The sequence below is a fragment of the Aethalodelphis obliquidens genome, unplaced genomic scaffold (genome assembly GCF_003676395.1).
Source record: "Aethalodelphis obliquidens isolate GAN/ISIS:26980383/991018 unplaced genomic scaffold, ASM367639v1 scaffold139, whole genome shotgun sequence".
Taxonomy (NCBI): domain Eukaryota; kingdom Metazoa; phylum Chordata; class Mammalia; order Artiodactyla; family Delphinidae; genus Aethalodelphis; species Aethalodelphis obliquidens.
Window position 1 is genome coordinate 303,677 of NW_020838083.1, and position 24,412 is coordinate 328,088.

Genomic DNA, 24,412 nt, shown 5'->3' on the forward strand with positions numbered 1-24,412 from the left:
AGGGTTCTGAAGTCAGAGGCCAGGCCCCAGTCTCCTGGGCAGGGTCTGGACATGCACACCAGTGCTGATCTTCCCAACTCTAGATCACTACGTGCCAGGCTCTGTGCTAAGTGCTTTACCTAAGGCCTCCTGAGGTCACTTACTCTTCACAGCAACCCTGTGATTTAGGTGCAGTTCCTGTCCCCATTCCTGGAGGGTTAGGGCTATTAAGTTTCAGGGCTTGATTCAAACTATGTCTGTCTACACCTGCACTGCCCAAGGTGGTAGTCACTAGCACTAGCCTCACGTTGACTACTTGAACGAAAATGAAAAGTTCCCTTCCTCAGTTTTGTTAGCACATTTCACATGCTCAGAATATGGCTGATTCATGTTGGCCAATGGAGATTTACAGGGTGCTTCCAATGCCATAAAAAGTTCTATTGAACGGCACTCGTCCATGCTAAATTGTTTCCCTTTTATTCAAATAAATCAGCCTCAGGCGGTGCAGGAGCCATTCTTTCTAAGCAGGCTGTGTAGATTTGTCCTCAGGTGGGTCTTTAAAGAGCAGTCTTTTTTTTGTTTTTGCGGTACGCGGGCCTCTCACTGTCGTGGCCTCTCCCGTTGCCGAGCACAGGCTCTGGACGCGCAGGCTCAGCGGCCATGGCTCACGGGCCCAGCCGCTCCACTTGTTTCCAGATTTGGGGGAGGCAGATCCTCCTGGAGCCCTTTATCCCCCCGAGGAGTAGCCCAAACAACCTCCCTTTCCTTCCTACCTGATCATGGTTCCCTCCCTTCACACAGGGGCCCACACACTGTAATAGGAGAGCACAAAGACAAAGCCCATTTTGTTTTCTTTCAAGTGAGACTTCATTCCTGGCGGCCAGGCTGAATACAAGTTTTGCCAATTATAAGCATTTCTGGGGACAGTCTTTCTTTTAAATACAACTTTAAAATGAGCCTGGAAGTAGAAGGGGCAGGTAAGGGAGAAAAGACTGCCGCCAGGATGGGCTCTGTGGACAGAGCTTCAACAGCCGGCCTTCCCTTCACTCCTTAATCACTAGGAGAATTATTGGGGGTGTCGGGGGAAGGACATACATAACTCCAAGATAGTTCCTGGCTTTTTTGTTTTTGTTTTTTTAAAAGCTGCTTTTTAAAGAAAAAAAAAAGAGGTCAAAACCAGCACCCAGATCTGAAAGACCTATGTAAACCAGCAGGAGAAACTGACTTCACTGGTGGTACCCACAGCAACTAACCAGTCTGGAAGAGACCATGCATGGTTGGTGGGTTCTGGAAGATGCACAGCTTGGAGAAGAAAGCCTGTTCCCCCAGGTTCTGTCCTGTGCCTGCCTGCCCTGTCCAGGAGTAGTGCAGTGGGGAGAGCACAGCCAGAGGGCGAGGGCAGGCAGCAGTCCTAGCAGGGAGCTACCAGTCTCCGTTTCCGGATACAGGCCCAGATCCACTCCGGGGACACCTGCTGGGCCTCAGGGTTCTTGTCCCTACTACCCAGCACATGTGTGGCTGAGGCCACGTCAAATTCCTGCGCCAGGTCCCCATCGAATGCCACAAAGTAGCGTCGGAGACGGCTGAAGTCTGGCGTGGAGGGCGGCAGGTAGAGCCGCACCCCGGTGAAGATGTCCAGCAGCACCTGCAAATGCACTGTGGTCAGGGCAGGCCCGGAGCAGGGCTGGACTGTGCTGGGGCAGATGGCTCTCTGCCCAGGGAGCGGAGACCAGCGAGGAGGGAGGTTAGAACAAAAGCCAGAGACAGGGAGCCTAGCGGTCAGGACACGAGGGGAAAGAGTTTACTGGAGGAAAGGTAAAGGCATCAAAACCCCGATCCTCCAGCCACTCCAGATTACATAGGACTGACATGCCCTTCCATCCTTGCCTAGAGGAAGAGAAGGGCGAGGAGATGGGTCCCTACACTGGGGACTTGGAAAGTACGCATCTCCAAGAACCATCCAGGGGCTGGTGGGCAGGGCCAGTGGCGCTCAGACGCAGCGATGCTGCTTGATCAAGCAGTCCACTGTGTGTGCACTAGCTGACCAAGGGACCAGGAGCCCGGCTTGTGACTGCATGCGGACTCCAGGCTTCAGGCAGGGAAAAGACGGAAAGGTCGTATAGGTGCTCTGGGGACTGGGTTCAGGGCCTGAGTTCCCAGACCTCTGTGCTGACTCCTGGGCTGGGGTGGCACAATCACCGTGTAGTGACCAGATGTCGAGTTCTTTATCTGCCCTTTGGGGCATCAGCTCCCCCAGGGCTGAACCGAGTCACTGGCCTCAGTAGACGCTCAACAGCTGCTGTCAAACCAAAGACTAACAAGGGAGTACGAGAGGGAAGAAGACGGTCACCAAGCCAGTGCCCTCTCCCGCTCCTCGCTGGCTGGCCCTGTTCACAAACTCACACTACTGCACTCCCACACCCAGACTGGGCTTTCTCCCCTTTAATGTCAATTGTGACTTGGGGCCGGCAGCCGGCTGGGTCCCTGCAGCCTCTCGGCTGGGCTGGCTGCTCTATCGCCTGCCTGCTGGCACAGCGCTCCTTCCTCTCTGCTTGCTGGCCGGCCGCCTCTGCAAGGCAACAAGAGGGCACAGGGTGGAGCCGCAGCACTGCCAGCCCAGCCCGCGGCCAGGAGCAGATGCAGGAGGGCAGGGGTTGGCAGTTAGTCCTGATAACACCTTCGCTTGTCTCTCAGAGTCCAAGTGCAGAGGGTTGGGCACACAAGGCTCCCCACCCCCTGGAGAGCACTGCTCTTCTTACCCTCACCTTTGCTTGGCATGGGGTCTCATCAGGAGCCTTCCGCTTCTCTCCCACTTTCACAGGGGAAGGCTTTGCAGCCAGCTTGTTGCCTGCAGGAGAGAGCTCAGGATGAGAACCAAGAAGAGGGCAGGGGAGCGGATAATGGTCCCTGAAGTCAGGGGGGTACAGAGAAGGGCTGGGCCCTTCCTCTGCTGTGACCGTGGGTGAGACAGGAAGTAAGGGCTGTACGCTGAGCCTTTAGCTCAGAGGTGGCTTATCCCCGGCTCTGAGGGGCTCTCCCGGGGTCCTGTCATTCATATTTACAGAGCAGGAGGATGCCCAGCAGAACAATTTCTGGCCCATGGGTGGACACACAGCAGGAATGCAGCCAACGTCAGCTGCAGTGGACAGAGAATCCATGACCTCAGGGCTGGAGTGTGAGACTGGGTCCTTGTCCTTGGTCTCTGCCCTCGTGTCCATTCTTCATCACCCCAGCCCCTACCCTTCTCCTTACCGCCTTTGCTGTTGAAGCTACTCAGCTTCCCTCCTGCCTTCTTGGCACTGGCGGAGGGCTGCTTGGGGGAGGTTCTCGGGGCCTCGTGAGACACAGCTGGCCCTGAGATGCCCTCGTTCTCTCCGCTGCTGCCCCCTGTAGTGGAGTTCCCCTCATCTCCAGCCACTATGGTGAAAGCCGCCCGCTCCTTGGAGAGCTGGTACAGTTCCTGAGGAGGGGAGAGAATGTTGGTGTATCACTCCCTTCCCAGCCACTGGCCTCAGGCAGTCTGTGTGGTACGTTTTAGGTGACTGAGGAACAATGAGGGGAAACAGACACATAACAGGGAAAAGTGGCTGGCTTCCTTGGTACTTTTCTAGCTCTGGCCCTGTTTCTGGAGTAATCAGCACAGATCACTGTTCTGTTCCCCAGTTCTTTTCCGCAACGTAGAGACTGCAGCCTGGGGCCAGGTCCTCCACAGGAAGCCGTGAGCCAGGAGCTCTCCTTCACCGGGACCCAGGGCTGCCCACGGGGCCCGGTGAAGGTAGGGCTCTCTAGCGGGAGATGTGGGTGGAGGCCCAGTGCTGCTGCTCCTGGCCCTGCCACGGCTTGGTCTCCCTTTCTGATAACTGCCTTCCTTGCCCATCTCAGTGCAGCGGGGAAAGGAGAAGACAGAGGACGCAGGAGGCCAGGTGCCCTCGGTTCCAAGGCTGGGACAGTGGGGTACAGGACACACACACAGCCCAGGAGGTGGCACCTTGAGTTGGGGGAGGTTAGTGGCAGACTTCCAGTCCTTATCATCACGGATTCGGGTGCAGCGAGGGAAACGGATGGAGATCCCATCAGCTGTGTGTGCCTCAGATTTCGAGAATTCAGCCCCTGTGATCTCCCACACCGCAGCTTTCTGTCAGGAGTAAGTCAGGTCACTCCCTGGTTAAGTAGAAAACACCTCCCAACCAGTTAAAAGCAATACAGAACAAGTTAAAGTCAAAAAAGCAGTGGCTAACAGGAAGGAGATGAATTCAAGTCCCACTGTTGCTGCTGATGCTGTGTGACCTTAGGGTAGTCTCGTTTCTTCTCTGGGCCTCAGTTTCTCTGTCAGTGCAGGAAGGGGTGGGCCCAGGTCACTTCTAGAGCAGACCCTCTGTGCCTAGAGGATGGGCAGTCCCTTTCTCTATTGAGGATGACTCCTCAGCGTTGACTGGTCATCCCTGTGCCTGTCACTTGGCTAAACAGTCTAGAGCCCCACCCTGGGTGGACTGTCAGTGAGGCCGAGGTGACGTCTCTGGGGCACTAGAGAATGTACAGGCTCAGTTTTGGGGCTGGAGGACCCCAGGCCCTGGACTAATACCTTAGGGTCTGGAACGATGAAGTCAGGATAGTAGATCTTATTGACTTTCAGCCAACTGGGTATCTTGCTGGGATCCTAGAGGAGAAAAGGTACAGTCCTGGGCTGTTGCCAAAATGAGACTTAAACCCCTTCTTGGTCACGGGCTTGTGAGAACAGGTGACTTATCACAAAAGGCTGACCCTCACCCCTTGGGATCCTCCCTGCCCAGAGATGGTGTGGCCTGGAGGGCATGCAGGCCAGTTTCCACAAGGTAGGTACTCAAAGAACTTAAGGGCCTAATACTGCTCCTATGGCCAAGCAGCAGCTCTCTTTTCTGTGGAAACAGATAAATGATACCTGCAGCCCCCATAACACTGCCTGTCTCAGGAATGATTGCCAGTCCAGAGGCCAGGGCCCCCAGGTCCCCTCCTCACCTTGCTGATCTTCACCATGTCCAGTTCCTTCTGTAGGCGGGCGAGCGTCGCGTCATCGTGGCCTCCTGCACACTTGGTGACTGTGCACCACTTCTGGCTACTCGGGTCATAGCAGCCCATGAGGAAGATGGACATCATGCCACCTGTGCGGAGGAGGGACTAAATAAACTCGGGGGGGGGGCATGTCTGCCACCCCCTCGTGCCCTGTGAGGGGCAGCCTGCTGGAGGAAAGGGCCCAGGCCTTGGCATCAGAGTGCCAGAGATCACCTCCTGGATCTACCCCTTACTAGCTGTGTAAGTTTAACCTTTTTGAGTCTCAATTTGCTCTTCAGTGAATTAGGGATAATTACACCTAATGTTGGGCTCTGGTGGAGTAAAAGGAATTGAATAGAGCCTGGCACACAGAAAGATGCCTACCAGTACTAGTTCTTCAGACCCCAGCTTCCTCTCCAGTCAGGAAATGGAGATTTTCCCTGAGGAGAAAGCTGCCAGTCCCTGAAGAAATAGTTGGTGGTGAGCTTCTTTGTGCCAGGCTAGCACAGGGTACTCTTGCCTGATCTTTCCCTTACCAGGTCCGCAGCTCTCAATGTCCCTGCCTGACGTAGCATGGGTGAGGTTGGGGCCCCTAATCCCAGAGCTTTGGAAATCATGACTGGCCACGGTAGCAGACCAAGCCAGCAAAAAGGCCTGCCTATTCCTTGAGTGGTACCTTTCAAAGAAGTACCATCCCAGGGGCCAGAGGCCACCCTGACCTTTGCTCCCTTGCCCATAGAAGGCCCCAAGCACCACCAGGTCAGCTGTGTCAGCCATGGCCCCCTCGTTCAAATAGTCCTTCTTCACTTTCAGCCAATGACGCTTTCCAGGCTCATATGTACCCTGAGGGGAAGCAAGAGAGACCACAAACTAGAATGGACATTCTATGAGGGTGGGCTTTTTACCTCTTTAAGCGACATACTGGATCTGTCACAGTGCCCAGCCTGCTCTGCTCCAGGCACTAAGGGAGACATACATAAACCCATCCTCTAGGATCCAGAACTCTGGAAAGACGCCCCCCAGCACTCACCCCCAAACACCTCAGACCACCACCGCCACCTCCTGGCCAGGACTGGAAAGGCTCAGGGGAGGGCTCTGCAGGAGAAAGCAAAGGATGTGACCGTCTTACCTTCATGTCCTTCAGCACCAGCCCTTCCAACCCCTCTTGGATCACCCGGTTGATCATGTCAGCCAAGTCAGAAGCTTTCTGAGGGATAACAGGAGAGACGCTGAGGTTGGTATGAGAACAGAGAAGGGCTCTGGGAGTGAGGAAGAGGGGAGTTCCTTTTCACACACTAGCAAAGCGTCTGCTGGAAACACCCTGACTTGAATAGAAGGAACAAAAGCGCTAGCAGAGTAGCGACCAACCAGAGAGCTGCTGCAGCTCAGAGATACTGGGAGCCCACCTGGGAAGGATGCTTCATGCCCTGCCCTCCCAGGTGGAGATTGGTAGACAAATACAGGCAGACCTTGTCTTCCTGTGCTTTGCTTTGTTGCACTCTGCAGATACTGTGTTTTTTACAAACTGAAGGTTGTGGCAACCCTGTGTTGTCAGATGATGGTGAGCATTTTTTAGTATTTTTAATTAAGGTACGCACATTGTTTTTTTAGACATAATGCTATTACACACTTAATAGACTATAGTATTAACATAATGTTTCTATGCACTGGGAAACCAAAAAATTCATATGACTTATTTTATTGTGATACTGCTTTATTGTCTAGAACCAAACCCACAATATCTCCAAGGTATGCCTGTATACTCATCAGCTTCCCTCATAAGAAAATAAGACTCATTCTCCCAGTCACATCTGACCCAAGGGGCTCTCTGCCCTGCTTTCAAACCACTAGGACACTGCCTAGGGTGGGATTCACTCACTGCGACTTGCTTCATTTCTGAGAACATGATCCGGTTGGGAATTTCAACCATGTTATCGTGAAGAAACTTCCGCCGCTCAAACAGAGGCCTGAGGGGGACAGGAGAACTGAGGTCAGGCCAGGATCCTCCCACCCCCTTGAGGAGTTCCGAGGAGGGAAGGGGCACAACAATGAACTTCAGCTTCAGGGTTTGCCATGGCTTAGGGCCCTCATGTCTAACAGTTCTGCCTGCCCAGGGTGACAAGGGCTCCACTGGGACCAAAGACAGACAGTTATAGGCCATGGCACAGAGCCACTTAATTGTTGTAGTTCCTGTCTCTACCTCATCATCCCACACAGACTGTATAACTCCTGGTCCCATTTGAAAAATAACTCCGACTCTCATTTTCTGCACCCTGCTTCACCCCAGGCCCCAGGTGGGCTGGTGCTTGGGTGAGCAAGCTGACAGGCCTCAGGACCTGAAGCCCAAACCCCAACTCCTACCCCCGCAATTCTTTCTCCCTTCTGTCTCCTTCCCCTTCCACGCTCAAGGCTGGTGTGGAGGGTGGGGGCTGGGATGCCTCTCTAAGGGAGGAAGGGGCCAAAACGGTTTCTCAGGGTCAAGAACTGGATGCAGCTAAGTCAAGACTGCTAGTTATCCCTAAGAAGGCCCCAGCCACAGAACACCGACAATCACAAGCTTCCTGTTGTCGGGCTCTTCCAAAAACAAAACCTCTGAGCTGAAAACTATCTGCCTCATGTACCCGTAGGTGCTGCTGAAGATAAACTGAAACCCTACTGTGCTCATAGTCTGTATCTCATCAACAATCCATTTTGCTGTGGGTGGTTGAGTTTCCTCTGTGACTTAAGCATTCAGAGCCGAGACCTGGTCAACACATCAGCTCTTCGTAACATTGAATGTGGAGCTGTGTAGCAACTGTGCTGGCTCTCAGCTCCCTCCCGCTGCAGCTCCTGGGCACAAAGAGGCAACAGCTCCAGCCACTTCTCCTCCCTCCTGTCCAATCTGAAGCCCTCACCTCCCCACCCAGGAATCAAAAATAGATTCCTCACCTATCCATCAAGCTGACATCATTGAAGTAGATACAATCAAAAACAAACAGGCAGACATTAGCATCCTGGAAGGCAGCTTTCTGTAAGGGAAAATGAGGTAGTAGGTACATAAGGGACAAAAATAAGAGGGCATGAAAAATGGGGAGTACCAGTCCACTTCCAGAGACCCTCTGAAGCATCTGATACAAAAGGCCTATTTGTGCTGTGAAGTCCCTGGGCCATAAGGGCACTTGACAGATGGTCCTGAATAGAGACTGACCCAATTATAAGTTAGTTGCCACTACTAGCTCTTTTTTTATGCAAAACACAAAAACACATTTAAACTCAGGGCTAAATTCAGAACCAGTTCAGAGATGAAGATAAGCTTGATCCTAAGTAAGTGATACATTCCTCTCCATTCAGACTGACAGCACACACATGTGCACACACTCACTCTTGCACATCTGGCCCTGAGCCAGTACCTTGTGCACTCCCAGAGTCCCAAAGGGCAGTGGTTTGCCTTTCTTGTTGTCGATCAGGAGCACCTCAGAGTCCAAGATCATGCTGTGGCCCCCGGGGAAAGCCTGGGGGATGTAGTCCTTAAAGTGGGCCACCTGGAGGCAGAAGGGGAGGGAGTCAGGGAGGGAGTCAGGCCCCAGAAGGAACACAGAACACCAACATGTGCAAGTCGAGCTAATGTGCAGAATAGACCTAGGCCTCGGCAGCCACCTAGACAAGAAGAATCAGCTATGTTTCGGGACCTCTGCCCAGACCCAGGAAGAGGTCAGCCCATGTTGAGGTCATTTTCTATTGGCTGCAGAGGAGAATTTGCAGGAAAAAGGAAGAAACTGAGAGTGAAAATGAGGGTGGGGGGCAGACAAACATGGAATGGAGGGAGGGAAGGTGGGCAGGCAGAGATTTGTGCAGGAGAACGGACCAGTTGGAAAAAAGATGGAAGGGAAGAAATGAATCCCCTCAGGAGGAGCAATGAAATGTGAGGAGCTGCTTCTCTGAGTGGGAGCTCTGAACCCATAGCCATCTTCAGAATGAGGAAGAAAAGGATGTTTGGAATTGGATTTTTTTCCTATGAAAGGCAGAGCCTTAGTGTTTACAGTCCTACAGGAAGAGGTCCCACTGTAACCCATGGTGGCCCTTGCCGAGTAAGGCCACGAAGGCAATCCAGGGAGCATTACTGTGGTCCAGTCCTCCCCTGGGCAGGGCACTTAGGCCATCACTGCCTCAGAAGCTTGGAGGGGGTACAGGAAAGGCCTGCACATCCATCCCACTCTGCTTCCATCCGGGATCCAGCCCTTCATGAACCAAAGCAAAAGGGAGAGAGGGATGAATGAAACTCTGGTAAGGGAGAGCAGAGAAACGGCTCCCAGTCTGGAAAGCTGTGCTCAAATGCCTTCCTAAGAAGCAGGAGGTGTCCCTAGAACAAGCTCACCAGGAGCTGTTCCTCAGCAGTTTGACTGTGAGCCCTCCCTACGGAGCAAGTGAGCCCACACTAATGCTCACGGGGAGGTTGTGCTCAGCTTTCCAGAACACCCAAACCAAACGGTCTGATTGCCCAGTGCTCTAGCAGGCGGGGGAGGCTGAGGTAAAGATGAGAGCCCCATACCACGTCTCCTCTCCTGGGGCTCTGAGAAGCGAAGTCTGAGCTAAGACTTCAGAAGGGGTAACAAGAACAAGAGGTTTACCTACCCTCCAGCTACTGGAGCCAGATGTTTCCACTGCTTTTCCCTGGACACCCCCAAAAGCTCCCAGAGGCCCCGGGAGCTAAGAAGGGCTGAGGGGTGAGGTTCTCAATGCCCTCTGATTGAGGGCAGGATTCTGGGCTCCCAGAAATCCTTGTGGGATTATGTTTACATCTGAACGTAAGCTTCTGGAGGGCCAGAACTTCCACTCTTTTTTTTTTTTTTTAAATGCTGGATGCCCACTACCTAAACAGCAACCAGAATATACTAAACACTTGATAAATATTTGTTGAACAAATTAATGAATGACAGCCCATTGGCCCTTTGTACCTGAGCCATGACTTAGCTAGGGGGGAGCACACAGGACCCAGAAACGCAGAAGACAAGCACTGCACGTGGCTCACCAGCTGAGCTCGCTGTCCCGGAATCACAGCTGGCATCATTGCCCACAGGCTCTGTGCTGACTGACCCGCCTGCGCTCTTTGGCTGTCCCTACTGAGCAGCCCCTCATTATTGGAAGAGTCCAAAACGGAATACATGCATTCATTCTTTCATTCAACAAATACAAAATAGACCCTATTTTACACCAGAGCTGGAATGGCTATGGAACATTGGCTTAGAGATTCTTAGAGGCAGGAAGTGAAAGAGTCCCAGTGGAAAGGAAGGGACCTGTACCTTGTGCGGCAGGACTGGCTTGAGACTGCGGCTGAAGTAGCTGAAGTGGTCCCCGTTCTTATGCACCTGGACTCGCTCCCCATCATACTTGATCTCAGAGAACATGCCATTCGGACACTTCTTCATCGCATACTCGATGGACTTGCAGGCCTCGGCCTTGAGGTAGGGAAAGAAAAGCCTGGAGACTTACAGGTGCTCTTCCAAGAGGGGCTGCTCAGCAAGGACAGCCCAGAGCCCAGGTCCCAGGGACCAACAGCCAGAGCATACCCCTAGGGCAGGCTGCCGAAGAGGTGATGGGAATGGAAAAGGCTGGGCAGTGTCATATTCCAACAATAAAAGCACCACCGAAATTGACACAGGAGCTTGCATTTTGAGGAATATATGAATGCAATCCATTGTAGAGCAAATACAATTCCACTGAAACAGCATTTGATTTTTTTCTCAATAATAATTTAGGGTCTTGTAGGGCCTCTGGCTTATTACTGAACACACAGTTATCTCAGCACAGGGGGTACGCAGAGGTAAGATTAAAGTATGCAGGTGACAGTGAGGCTGGCAGGATGGCAGTGATCAGGAATCCCTAGGACAGGACATGACACAGGAGTGCTTATTGACATACCTGTGCTGTCCTGACTCAAACAACAATGACTATCATCTTGGAGGTATTTCTATGTGTCAGATCATACATAAAATTTCATTTCATCCTCAATGTTGTATCTTATGCCATAAATATTGTTGTTTTCGCTCTTTGAATGAAAAAGCTGAAGTTCACAGAGGTTAAATGCCCATTTTTGGTTACATAGCTAGTAAAGGGCAGAAATGAGATGTGAATCTAGGCCCAACTCCAAAGCCTGGGTGGTTAACCAGTAAGCTGTATAACCCATGCCACTCTTCAAATGACAGGCTGTAGAAGAGACTCCAGATAGAATTCTTACAAAAGTCAGAAAGGCCATAATGGAGGGGACCGGTCCCTCAAGTGGAGATTTCACTATTTTGGTGCTGGCTGTCCCACAGAATACTTCCCTGTCCCAAACACAGAACCCTAGACCAAGACTTCAGTAAAACACACAAGACGGTTTCATACAAAGCAGCGCACCCCACTGAAACAATGCAAAGGCTCTCACAGCAGGCATGGCAGCAGATGTGGACAGTCCTGATGCATAAGAAAACCCATGCCAGAAAGGAAATCTCATTTCTCATGAAATGAGCAGAGGCCCAAGAAGAGCTGGTCTTCATTCCTTAAGCTTCCTCTCTTTCCAGAAAAAAAGGAGACCCAAGTTACCCTGGCATAGGAAGCCTGGCTCTGTCACCAATTCTCAGAGCTACTCTGAGGCAGGTCACAGAAACAGGAGTTACTTCATACATCCACCTGACTTCAGGAAAGATGACAGGTGAACTGCTCTAGGTAGACGCTTCAGACTTCATTCCCATAAGAAAACTAAGGACCAAGAGAGGCTAAGGAACTCACCTAAGATTCTACAGCTTGCTGATGGCCGAGCCGGGCCTAGATCTCAGGCCTTTCCACCAGGTCACGCCGTCTCCTCCTCTGCCTTTACTCTTCCATGAGAAACAACCTCTGCATCTCTACTCTTCCTCCCCCAAACTCCTCCAGCCAACTTGCACAGGCTGTCAACATCGTACCCTACCTATCAGATCTCACGGGTAAGGACAGTAACCTTGGATAGGAGTAGAAAGCAGGGCCAGAGCAGCGTCCTTACCAGCATGGGCTGCACCGGGGTCATCAGTGAGGCCTGGACACTCAGAGCTCGTTTCCGGCCTGGCTCCTTCTTCACCTCCTGCTCGTTGCGGAGGACCCGCTCCACCACATCGTGCAGGTTGCGCGAGGCTTTGAAGGCTTCATAGGCATTAGGGTCTAGGGCATCTAACCTGCCAAGGCCAACAGGAGCAAGGAAACAAAAACCACTGCCTTTGACCTTAATGCTTTGGATAGCAGTCTGTCCTCAGAGAGAGGAGGGCTCCCAATATATGGGGAAGGAGTTATGTTCTATTGCCTAAAGACTTTCACAGGAGAAAAAGCTCTTGGAAAACTCAGCTCTTTTGAGATACTGTGCTACATGGATGCTGCCAGCAAAGAGGGGGCTGGAATGGGCAAGCAACTCATACCATAATTATTGAACATATTCCATATGTTTGATTGTAATAACTCTGTGAAAAGGTACTGTTATCTCCATTTAACGTATGAGAAAATGGAGGCTGAGCTAGGTCAAGTGATGGGTCCCACAGGAAGGAAGAAGGGAGAATCAGGATTCAAAACCAAATCAGGGCTCCAAAGTCCTGACACCAGCTGACAACAAAGAAAGTGGGCAGCTTCAACTATCAGAGCACCCGGTACTTACACATGTTTTGCACCTGAGTTCATCTTCAGATCATGTTTGATCAACCTGATGATGCACTTAAGGTCATTGGCTGTACACCTAGAGGGACGAGGCACATTCAACTTGGTCTTTGAAAAGCTCTGCACTCCCAAACCTTCCTTCCCTAGTGATTCCATCCCCCAGGCCCATCCCCACCTGGAGGCGATGTCCTGCAGGGCCTGTTGCTGCTCGTCCTCCTTGGTGAGCTTGGAGAGCCGCAGGAGGAATTCATCCACCTCCTGGATGGTAAGAAGGCTCTTGGCAGCTGGGGGGAAAGACTTGCTCTGCTCAAAGAAGACTCTGATTGTCTCTGACACGTCACCCTGTCTCCAAAAACCAAAATGCCACTGCAGCAACCCCAGAGTGGCCAAGTGTAACCCCTGAGTCCCCAGGACTAAAGGGTGAATCAGAGATTTCAATCACCGCTCCTATCCCCAACTCACACATATTGACCTCACTTCTTAAGAATCTGTCCCACCCACAGCTCATGGAAAGGGTACCTCCATCCACCACAGGATCTGGCCACCTGCCTTAGCTGAGAAGTGATGCAGGAACTAATCCAGGGCCAAGCCAATTTCAGGCCTGTTAGAATCTGAACTAAGAGACAGATATGGTCATCAGATAATGGGGATGTTTGGATAGAAACTTTCCACTGTGCCACAGCTGGAGTCATGAACAAACCAAAACTGAATGGTAAGCCCAAGTTATAGGGGAAAAAAAGCCAGAAAAAGCCAGGGTCTAGAATAAGAGCCCCTGGAGAGATAGTGGGAAGTCTCAGATCCAGCCCCTCGAGGTCTAGGCCTCTCGGGTGCAGCAGCAGTATAAGTTCAGTCCTCAGAACCTTGTGAAACTAACAGCTGTAGCCTCCCATTCAGCTCCTCGCATAATGAAAGCTTGCTCAAGTGGGTTTCAGTTTCCTAAAACAGTATGTGCTCCGCCAGAAAAAAGAGGGTATGGGTGCTTGGCTAGGCAGAACCCCACCTGGAATCCACCTACCCTCCCCTTCCTCTGACCTGCTCTAGGTCTCGTGCCATATCATCTGAGTTGCAGTTAAAAATGCGGCTGAAAAGCTTCACAATCTGCTTATCATTCAAGTTGTAAACACTCTTAATAACACCCGGCAGCAGCAGCTTCACTGTTAGGTACACGTCACCGTGGAAACCATCTGTAGGAGACAGAAGAAAGAAACCCTTCTTGAGAAATGGAGCTTAAACAAATAAATACATAACCTCAAGGAACCAAAAGAGATGTCTACATTGCTGCCCTTGCCGTGACGGGACCACAGGGTAGGGTGTGCATTTCACTATGGCAGCAAAGGCCGTGGCGTTGGGTGGCTGGTGGTGTGCCTCCCTTCTAGCCCCTGGATGAACTCCTGCATGGCAGAGCCATGTCTTTCACTGTAGTGTCCCCAGTGATGAGCACATTACAGAAGCTCAATGATCATTTGTTAGATGAATGAAAGAAACAGTTGGAAGATTCTATCCCCAAGCTGTGCAAGTGGTTCATAAAAACCTAATCAAACATGCAGGATAGTGAATTTTCCTCTTGGTCAAATGGGATAGGTTCTTCTGGCCTCCTGGGGGGCAGAATAAGGGAGGAAGAAAGATGCCACATGTTTGGAGCAGCACTGGCTACACACTTCGTGGGGCCCAGTACAAAATGAAAATGTGGGCTCTTTGTTCAAAAGTGTTAAGAATTTCAAGATGGCAATAGCAGAGCATTAAACCAAGCGTGAGGCCCCGTGCAACTGTACAGTTCACATGTCCATGAAGCGGCCACGACTCTGAGCTCTTTAGAGAAGAAGCCCATCCAGGATGCTCGAGGCCCCACCTCCTGCTGAGCCTTTCTGAAGGAAGTCCTGGATGATCTGGGTCTTCGTGTTGTAGCTAGGATTTTCAGCCACCATGGCACACAACTTCCGAAACTCACGTAGCAGACAATCCTTGTGCTTAGGGTCACATTTGCTTGAGGACAGACTTGTCTTAGGGGTAGGTATTGAGTGGGCTTCCCCAGAGTTGTTGGGCTTCGCTGTTGGGAAGAGGAAAAGAGAAGACAGACAGCATAGATGTTTCATTTTGCCTTGCTGAGAAGGAAGAAAGGGAAACTAATAGACACTCTGCTGGTGCTCTATACATATGTAGCTTCACTTAATCCCCCAAAATGAGCCCTTTGGGCGTAGATATTATACCCATTTTATGGGTAAAAAAGGAGAGGTCAAGTGATCTCCCCAAATCTCACAGCTGTTAATAGTAAAGAAACGACAGCCTCACACTGAAGCAGAAGACTCGCTGATGTGCATCCCTTTATATGATTGCTTCACAGAAGAATAAGGGCCGTTTTCATGCCAAGAGTGGTCAGGATGATCTCAGAGCACTTGCAAAGCTGAACCCAGAAAAGTTGGGATCAGAAAGGGGGAAGAAATCAGGGAACTCGTTAGTCAATCTGAAACCATTGCTACTGCAGATTGTCAGAACTGGAAGAAGACTTAAAAATTATCTAGTTTAATCTCTTCTTATTGATGAGGAGACCAAGGCCAGAGGAGAGAAGACATTCCCAGCTCCTTGCCACTCCCACCCAACCCCACACCACTTTCTTTTCTTTCTTATCATAAAAACAAAAAGTAGGTCTTTCCTCCAGACACCCCAAATAACTGTACAACTCTTTTGAGTTGATCCTCTTTTACCTCCTTGTGACCATTTACAAAGTAAATTTCATTCTGCAAGCTTGCAGCAAAGCCATTAGCAAGCTGTCTGCTGATATAAGTGTCTTCTTGCCTGGGCTCTGTAAATTATAAATCTATCCTCATCTCTAACCCGGAGTCTAAAGAGGATTTTAGGGGACAAAATCTCCAAAATGTCACTGTTCAGCAGCTTGTAAGAACTAGAACACCTCATTTCTCCCAAATTCGCCCCCTAGAACCAGGGCCCTTCCAGAAACACACTGCCCTTACTGTCACCTGGACTCTTCCATATTTCTATCTTTGGCCTACCACTAGACAAAAACCAAGCAAACCTCGGAGTTTTAAAATAATAAAACATCCCAGAGTCAGACACTGTTTTTGCAATTTTATCTCCTTTATTCCTTGTGAGACACTGTGGGATCAAGGCAGGTGTTGCCATTCCCACTTCACAGATGACGCCACAGAGGCTCAGACCAGGACCCAGGTCTTCTGACCTCAAGTCCCGGCTTCTTTCACTCATTATAGAAGCAACCTCCTCAAACAACTTCTGAGCCCATGTGTTTTGACTTTATTTTCTTTAGCTGAGGCAGTCACAAGAATGTCTCCATATAAAAGAAGTAACAGGTTGTAGGGTAAAAGACCACAGGTGCTGGAGTTAAACAGACTTCAGTGTAAATACTAACTCCATAACGATGCGGAGCATTGGCTTTCTCATTCATAAAATGGGCCTAATACAAGTACTTCCCAAAGTTTAATGAAAAACAAATGAAACCGTGTATGTAAAAGCCCCCAGCCCAACGCTATCTGCTACACAAGGCCATGCAGGACATCTCCCATCTTCTCTACTTTCATCTCCAGTTTGGGCAAGTTTACGCATGCAATTTCTCAAGATTCTTCCATTATCAAAAAAAAAGGAAGTAAAGGGCAGGTTATGTCTGATCCAGGTAAACTACTTCAAGGGGAAAAAGTCTTGACAAAACAAACATCTTTTTGCTGCAACAGAGATTAAAATATACAAAGAAATGCTATACAAGTGGGGCAATGAGCATTAGCCATTACCTCTCTGCTCAGATGGAAGCAAATTACCCTTCAACAACACAGATTTGAACTGCATGGGTCTACTTACACACAGATTTTTTTCAACAGCAAATAAGTACTATACAATCTGCAGTTGATTGAATCCATGGATGCAAACTGAGGGTATGGTAGAACAATGGATATGGAGAAACATGGGATAAGGAGGGTAGACTATAAATTTTCAACTGTGTAGAGAGGGTTTGGAGCCCCTAATGCCCATGTTGTTCAAGGGTCACCGTATTAAGGAGGCTAGATAGCACAGAATGTTCACTCTTTTTTTTTTTTTGCGGTATGCGGGCCTCTCACTGTTGTGGCCTCTCCCGTTGTGGAGCACAGGCTCGACACACAGGCCCAGCGGCCATGGCTCACAGGCTCAGCCGCTCCGCGGCATGTGGGATCTTCCCAGACCAGGGCACGAACCCGTGTCCCCTGCATCGGCAGGCGGACTCTCAACCACTGCGCCACCAGGGAAGCCCCCAGAATGTTCACTCTTAACCAGAGTCCCAAATAGGATACCAAATTAAAAGGAGGACTGTAACAGCTCAGGTAACACTGATCTATCTTACCTGAAAAGCCAGAAAATTTCCGGGGATTGGTATTGGTGACAAATGAGGCACCTTTCACTGGAGATGTCACCTGGCCAGTGGCTGTCAACTTAGCCTGGACAACAGCTTTCTTCTTTGGTGTGTTTGCTGCCTTGGAAGACAGATCTGTAGGACCCCAAAAGAAGGGAAAATATCCTTCAGTGAAAGATCCCTGAGAAAGCTTCTAAAGAATCTATCAACTGCTCTTACAGCCTGGCTAGGTAAGTTACTACCATGGTATTAACCCAATGCTGACTACTGGCTGGCTGGTCTTCTAAAGTGGAGGTAGTGAGTAATAGGTTATTAGGGAGAGGGTGTCCTGGGGACAAAAGACTCAGTTACTCTTTATTTTCATTAGTAACTTAAATTTTCATCGACACTGTCCACCCCTTATCCCACATATAATAATCTCCAGATTATTTGGAGGAAATCAGAAATCACGTCTCAACAGATAAAATGTGGCGACCTCAGCTTATGGAATTAGCCCCAATTTATAGATAACCAAGAAAGCAAAATGAAGATGGATAAACAGAGCATGTTGATTTGGTATAAGTAGGAAAAACCTTCCAGCTGCTGAGTTATTTGAGCTGACAGTTTACTTCTACCTCATGTTTTTCTTCCTCTGAATGAGATGGGTCAAAGGCTGAGGCCAATGGCTAAGGCCAGGCAGGGCAGGAGGGGAGCTTGAGAAAAAAATGTATGAGTAGTTTTCTCTCCCAGAAATCTCTTTTCCTCTCAAAGAACAAAGATAGATGCCCATTTTAGAGTACTCCTACAGTGACCAGAACTAAACTTAATTGAAGATATGAATATTACTTTATAGATGAAGACACTGAAGGTCAGGAAGTACAAATTGGATTTGTAAGTATCAGTATAAGATTTCTAAAATATGCATACATGTGAATATGCACGTATGTGCACATATATATCTGTATATATGTTTTTGCGTACATACGAACATATATTTTCTAGTTCTGTCTGCTGAAAGGGCTTAAAAGCAAGGACACCTCATGGCACCCAGGACATGGAACATCTAGATTTTGGTCTCTTATGCCATTTCCCCACTAACAGGAATAAGGACTCCAGAGAAATGGCTGATTCCAGGGATAAGATAGGATACATACAAGGTAAGCCTAAGAGCAAGCATACTGTTATGCCAGAGAATAAGGAAGTACTTTAAAACGTTTTTAAAAATGTGATTTGGGCATTGAGGACAGAAACTAGCTTAAAGGGGCTCTCAACTGGCCAAATATGGGACAATTTAGCACCAAATTAATACAGTACAATTATAAGCCACCAGGAAAAAGTAGTAATCTATGAGTTCATACAGATAATAAGTTGATGGATAAAAAGGTGTAGTGGTAGGTACTCTATTCTTCAAAAATGTCAATGTCATAAAAGAAAAAGACCATGGCAATGTTCCAGATTAAAGGAGGCCAGAAATGACAACTAAATGAAATACCCGATCTTAGATTAGGATTCCATACTGAAGGGAGAGAAAAGCTGTAAATTATCTGATCAACTGACAAAACTAGAATACAGATGGTGGATTAAAGTATTATATCATGATAAATTTACTGGTTGATAGGTGTAGTATGGTCAAGATATCCTTATTCTTAAGATATACACATTGAAGTATTTAAAAGCAAAGAGCCATAACGTATGCTCAAATGGTTCAGGAAAAAAAAAGTGTGTGTGGAAGGTGAGAGTAAGAGAGAGTGTGAGAGCGCACACACGTGAGAGCAAAATGTTAACAATAGGTAAATCTGAGGGAATTCCCCAGTGGTCCAGCGGTTAGGATTCTGCGCTCTCACTGCTGAGGACCCGGGTTCAATCTGTGGTTGGGGAACTAAGATCCCACAAGCCACGTGGTGTGGCCAAAAAAAAAAAAAAAAAAAGGTGAATATGAGCATTCTTTGTATTATTTTTATTCTTGCAACTCTTCTGTGAGTTTGAAGTAATTTCTGAACCAAAAATTAAAACAAAGACAGAAAGACAAACAGGAAGAAAGAAATTGGGCTCTACTCTCATCCCTTTTCTTCTCAGCACCAATAAGATGAGAAAGCAGTATTCTCCATCCCACCTGCAATGTGCTGGATTATCTGTTCTTTCTCATTATCTTCCAGCTCTTCCCAGCCTTCCAGCTCTGTGAGGTCCTCAATTTTTTTTGTGGTGGCCCGGGCCCGCTCCAGTTTCTCAAACATGCACTTAATGTGGTACCACTCTTTCATATCGCCCCCTGACTCTGAAAAGGGATTGGGCACCACTTTGCCGATTCGGCACACCCCCTTTACAATCTTTTCCTTGCATTTTTTGCAGCCGGCTGTGCCACGCTTGGCATAGTCCACACAGAACCGTTGCTCTGCCATCTCACAGGGGCCACTGCAGACTCCCACATGCGACCCTGGCAAGAAAACAAGGCAGGTGGCACGTGGTCTTAGATTGCTTTCCTGGAATGACACAACAGGCTTTCTTCTCTGGAGGAGGTGGTGTCCATGAAGAACTGTTTCCGACCACCGGCTGAACTGTCTTATGTCAGGCCAGTGATGTTGTTCTCGGAATAGGCACAGTTCTTTTTGGCTGAGCGCACGGAGAGTTGGTGGTAAGAGGATCTTAAAAGCCAAAGTCATACAGCTGCATGAAAGGGTGAGAGGCAGAAAAGTGAGTTATAAACGAGGAGGTAGGCTTCTAATTCCCTCAAAGGCAGACATCCTAACACAATCCATGCTGACCAATCAAACATTTCCCAAAGTATGAAAGATTTTTTTTTTTCTTCCGGCTGTGCAGCACAGCACGTGGGATCTTAGTTCCCCCACCCAGGATCGGACCTGCACCCCCTAAAGTGGAAGCTCAGAGTCTTAACCACTGGACCACCAGGGAAGACCAGGTATGAAAGATTTATTGCCTACTTGATTCAGAGTTCCAATACAGGAAAATTCAGTTTGCAAAAGGATGTTCAATTATCTAATGTATACATGTGTATCTAGTAAATCACAATCAAGAGACTCCAAATAACACAAAACCTTCTCTCAGGCCACCAGCAGCCCCTAATCCTTAAAATGGATGGTGAGCCTTAAGAATAATAAGACCCTAAAGTTTCTTTTTAATCATCAAGAAAAATTACATTGAGAGTTCCCTGGTGGTCTAGTGGTTAGGACTCTGCACTTTTACTGCAGTGGCCAGGGTTCAAACCCTGGCTGAGGAACTGAGATCCCACAAGTTGTGTGGTGCAGCAAACAAAACAAAACAAAACCCACTACATTATGTTCATAAAGTTTTTAATGTGAAATATAAAATATATGCCGTCCTCAGAAAATAATTAAGCCACTATATAGATGTGCGATTTAATCAGAAGCCCTATTTTGAGAGGCAATTAAATGGAGCCTAAAACCAGACTGCCTGGTTTCAAATCCTAGCTCATTGGCTGTATGACCTTGGTAGGTTACTTAACCTCTCAGTTCCTCAATTTCCTCAACTGTAAAATGTGGATAATAATAGTACCTGACTCAAAGAGTTGTCACAAGAATAAAGCCCTCAAAATCAATGAAGCAGTTATCCTTTAAGCTGAAGCTCCCTATGTGAAACTAGCCTGGTTATAATTCAGCAGCTTGAATTGGGAAATGCTGAAGTAGCTGAAACAGCAAGAATCAGAGGAACTGATCAATCAACCCGAATGGAAACAGGTATCATATCCACATGGCATCCCCCACCTTCTTATATCCATATTTTCTGAAGTATCCTCGCAGTTCCAACTTTAAACAGACTGGACATTGTTTTCAGCCTGCACCCACCTTTGTAGTGAAATTGCTATTGGGTGATAATGGAAAGCAGGCTTTACTTACTGTACTGCAACATGATGCAGAGGACAGCAGGTAACTGGGAATCGAGACGGGAGCACAAGTGTGACCATACAGTTCAAGGACTATGTTATCTTTGAGAATTTCCTTTAATTCCCCTGAGTCTGTTTTCTTATTTCTAAGACAGAGAAAATAATACCTACCTCACGGGATGGCTGGGAAAATTAAAATAAGTCCATGGGGGGGAGGCTCTGAACTCCCTGAAAATGTATACAAAAAGGTGCACATTCAGCATTGTACATTTTGTGGGGGGACAGACAGTCATGATTTTCAGGAAACTCACAAAGGTCTCTATAACCCCCAGAAGTTGAGGAACCACAAAGGTGAGGTACGGGAAAGCACGGTAGGCCTGTAAGAGGCGCTCAGAACAAGGTTCACCACCTTCCTTGGAGGGCGAGTAACGAAGCCCTCCCCTCCCGCCCCTCCCCCCGCCCCCCCGCCGGGACCACAGGAGCCGACAAGAGAGGACCTCCCTCGCAGCGCCCGACCCTCCGCAGGGCCCAGGAGGCGCTGGGCCACAAGGCACAAAGCCGCTGTGAGGAACCCCGCCTGGCTCACAGTCCCCAGAGCCGCCGCTCAGCATTTCATCAAAGGGAACCGAAAAGGAAACCACTGAGGCCTGAACGCAACCGGGCCGGGAAGTGAAAGCCCCGCGACAGCTTTTGCCGGAGGGCCTCCCCGCGACGCTTTCGGGAGTGGGCACGGGCTACTACTGCCCGGGGCGAACAGCGGGGACACCGGGAGGGGACGGGGAAGCGAATCCCTCGATTCGGGCAGGAGGAGCCTCCAGGACACAGCCCGGACGCGGCGGGAAGAGAAAGGCTCCCGAGGTCCCTCCGAAGCCCATCGACTTCAGCGCGGCGGATGGGCAGATCCAGCCAGAGCAGTCCTGCGGCAGCCGGGGGCACCCTGCCTCGGCGCAGGCCGGTGGAGCTCCCCGGGGGCCGCCACGTCACGGAGGGTGTGCCCTGGGGCTCCCCGGGCGGGCGGAGGAGGTCAGGAGGCTGGCTCCCAGCCGCCCCAGCCTCGGAGCCCGGGCTGCCTTTCTCCCCCCTGCCCAGCCCGGCCGCGCCGTCCTTCACCTGCCTTCCCGGCTCCGGCTCCACCTCAGGCCTAGGGCCAGGCACCCACAGGCCGCGCGCAGCCACCAAGGTTGTAACGTCTGTCTCTTTAAATCCGGGTCCTTGCGCTGGCCGCAGCGCGCAGGCGCAGAGGTCCTGGCTCCAGAGGCGCCTCAAGTCCCCGCCCCGCGCCTGCCACGTGGGCGGTAGTCAGGTTCCCCGGGAGAGGCCTAAGACTCTGTATTGGGGCGTGGCGGAGGTGTTTACCCATCAGGAGAAAGCCCAGATGCTGGGATGAGGCGGCGCCTGAAGGAACGGTGGGGACACCCTGATTTGCTCTTTGTTTTTTAAATTTATTATTTTTGGCCGTGTTGGGTTGTTGCTGCACGTGGGCGTTCTCTAGTTGCGGTGAGTGGGGACTACTCTTAGTTGCCGTGCTTGGGCTTCTCATTGCGGTGGCTTCTCTTGTTGCGGAGCATGGGTTCTAGGCGCATGGGCTTCAGTAGTTGTGGCACTCGGGCTCAGTTGTGGCTCACAGGCTCTAGAGCGCAGGTTCAGTAGTTGTGGTGCACAGGCTTAGTTGCTCGCCGGCATGTGGGATCTTCCCGGACGAGGGCTTGAACCCGTGTCCCCTGCATTGGCAGGCGGATTCTTAACCACTGCGCCACCAGGGAAGTGCCCCTGTGATTTGCTCTTAACTTTAGAGATTATCTAGTTATTAAAGGTACTGGTTGAGAAACTATGTTGTGATGAGCTTGGGTAAGGCAAAGGTCGCGTTATTCAATCTATTTTTCTGTATTTCCATTGTCTTGTGTCCCGCAAAGTGCCTAGCACATAGTAAGTATTCAATAAATGTTATTTAATTGGAAAGGGGCACTAGATAGATATATAAAGGAGTAATGGGTACAGAGAACCCTTGATTGTGTATTGTTTAAAGTATATTTCTTTTAAACCTCAGGTCAACTTTTTGAGAGATTAGGATGGCTGTTTTTACACCTGGCGATCCAGTGGTTAGGACTGGGCGCTTTCAGTGGTGGGGCCGGTTCAGTCCCTGATGGGGGAATTAAGATCCCCCAAGCCTTGGGACCCGGCCAAAAAAACCAACCAACCAACCAACCAAAGTACAAAAGAATTGCAGGCTCAGAGGAGGCGAGAGAACTTGTTCAGGGTCTAGGAAAGGTAAACAGCTGGGCATTGTTAGAGAAGCAAAGCTCACATCCTGGAGGGAATTCTTTGCTATGTGAAAAAGATCATGGGCTTTGTTATGTAGGGGATGGAGAGCTTTGAAGGGCCTTATGAAATAGTAAGGGAACCAATTAAAAGGTTTTCATTGCTGGCTTGGGCAAAACTTTAACTAAAATGGACCCATACAGAGATTAGCATGGCTCTCCTGCACAAGAATGACATGCAAATTCGTGAAGAGGTTCATGTTTTTAAGGAAATTTTTTCTTTTTTGCTTCTTATTTTATCTGTATCAAACCATTATGCCATACACCTTAAACTTACACGGTGCTGAATGTCAATTATATCTCAATAAAACTGGGTAAGAAAAAGGTTCTTGTGACAACCCATGTGAGAGATGAAAGTGGCCTGAGCAAGCTTGGTTAGTTGGGGTGGAGAGGAAGGTGCATTTTTGGATAAGCATTTAGATTTTTTTATAAGCTTATTTTATTTTTAAAATTTATTTATTTATTTATTTTTGGCTGCTTTGGGTCTTTGTTGCTGCGCGTGGGCTTTCTCTAGTTGTGGCGAGCGGGTGGCTTCTCGTTGCAGAGCACGGGCTTTAGGTGCCCTGGCTCAGTAGTTGTGGTGCATGGGCTTAGTTGCTCTGTGGCATGTGGGATCTTCCCGGACCAGGGCTCGAACCCTTGTCCCCTGCACTGGCAGGCGGATTCTTAACCACTGCGCCACCAGGGAAGTCCCAGCATTTAGATTTTAAATTATCTTCTAGAGAAAGTAACCTTTTGTCTAAAGATGTAATGAAGATGACTTGAATGAACAGATAGATAATGGTGCCATCAGCTGAAATAGAAAATGAGAGAGCAGGAGGAGGTATTTGAGGTATGAGGATGAATTTTATTTTGGATATATTAAGTTTGGTTGGTTGAGGCCAGCAATGAGGCCACTGCTTGAAGTGGGCAGTGTCTTTGATGTGCGGCAGCATGAACAGGTCTGGGGTTGGAAGGTCACTGGAGGCTCAAATCCGAACTCCCTCGGTTGAGTGATCCTGAACAAAATCTCTGTCACTGCATTTACTATGGTGTTTTGAAAGTCACCTTGACTGCATCTGTCTTTTCCCCCAGCCCTGTGCTGTCAGTTGCTGTCATTTAGCCACATGTGGCTATTGAGCTCTTGAAATGTGGCCAGTCCAAATTGAGATGTGCTCGGGGGAGGGATAAATTAGGAGTTTGGGGTTAACATATACACTACTATATATAAAGTAGATAAGCAAGAAGGACCTACTGTATAGCACAGGGAACTCTATTCAATAT

The 24,412-nt window shown here is 49.2% G+C and overlaps 1 protein-coding gene and 2 non-coding genes across 11 annotated transcripts; 2 read left to right on the top strand and 1 right to left on the bottom strand.

The window, feature by feature from the left end:
- Positions 1 to 433: 433 nt before the first annotated feature.
- Positions 434 to 22,058, bottom strand: LIG3 (DNA ligase 3). 9 transcript variants are annotated; one of them, XM_027099761.1, is made up of 21 exons: positions 21,942 to 22,058; positions 21,003 to 21,059; positions 19,086 to 19,636; positions 16,985 to 17,128; positions 14,492 to 14,689; positions 13,675 to 13,826; positions 12,818 to 12,984; positions 12,644 to 12,721; positions 12,005 to 12,173; positions 10,287 to 10,442; positions 8,397 to 8,528; positions 7,936 to 8,015; positions 6,887 to 6,974; positions 6,137 to 6,214; positions 5,727 to 5,850; positions 4,975 to 5,117; positions 4,562 to 4,636; positions 3,968 to 4,114; positions 3,232 to 3,439; positions 2,739 to 2,827; positions 434 to 1,624 (listed from the first exon to the last, which is right to left on the bottom strand). In XM_027099761.1, the coding sequence occupies exons 3-21, from the start codon at positions 19,630 to 19,632 to the stop codon at positions 1,391 to 1,393; spliced, it is 3,009 nt and encodes a 1,002-aa protein (XP_026955562.1). In that variant the 5' UTR covers positions 19,633 to 19,636; positions 21,003 to 21,059; positions 21,942 to 22,058; the 3' UTR covers positions 434 to 1,390. The 9 variants fall into 9 exon arrangements, with proteins under 9 accessions (XP_026955562.1, XP_026955565.1, XP_026955563.1 ...); XM_027099764.1 differs by having other exon boundaries at positions 21,946 to 22,055; XM_027099762.1 differs by lacking the exon at positions 21,942 to 22,058 and adding an exon at positions 21,329 to 21,443.
- Positions 20,136 to 20,207, top strand: TRNAK-UUU (transfer RNA lysine (anticodon UUU)). Its single transcript has one exon. It is a non-coding gene; the product is annotated as a tRNA-Lys (tRNA).
- A 1,185-nt stretch (positions 22,059 to 23,243) lies between the features above and the next one.
- LOC113616449 (U6 spliceosomal RNA) lies at positions 23,244 to 23,355 on the top strand. Its single transcript, XR_003431304.1, has one exon. It is a non-coding gene; the product is annotated as a U6 spliceosomal RNA (small nuclear RNA).
- The last annotated feature ends 1,057 nt before the right edge of the window (positions 23,356 to 24,412 follow it).

What these genes read in the sequence shown, in the direction of transcription:
- LIG3 (XM_027099756.1), bottom strand. Translation starts at nt 21,124, where the DNA reads ATGACTGTCTGTCCCCCCACAAAATGTACAATGCTGAATGTGCACCTT. An exon ending in TTTCCCAGCCATCCCGTGAG is followed by an intron (nt 19,637 to 21,002) that starts GTAGGTATTATT and finishes CCTTTCATGCAG; the next exon opens with CTGTATGACTTTGGCTTTTA. An exon ending in CATGCCAAGCAAAGGTGAGG is followed by an intron (nt 1,625 to 2,738) that starts GTAAGAAGAGCA and finishes GTGCATTTGCAG; the next exon opens with GTGCTGCTGGACATCTTCAC.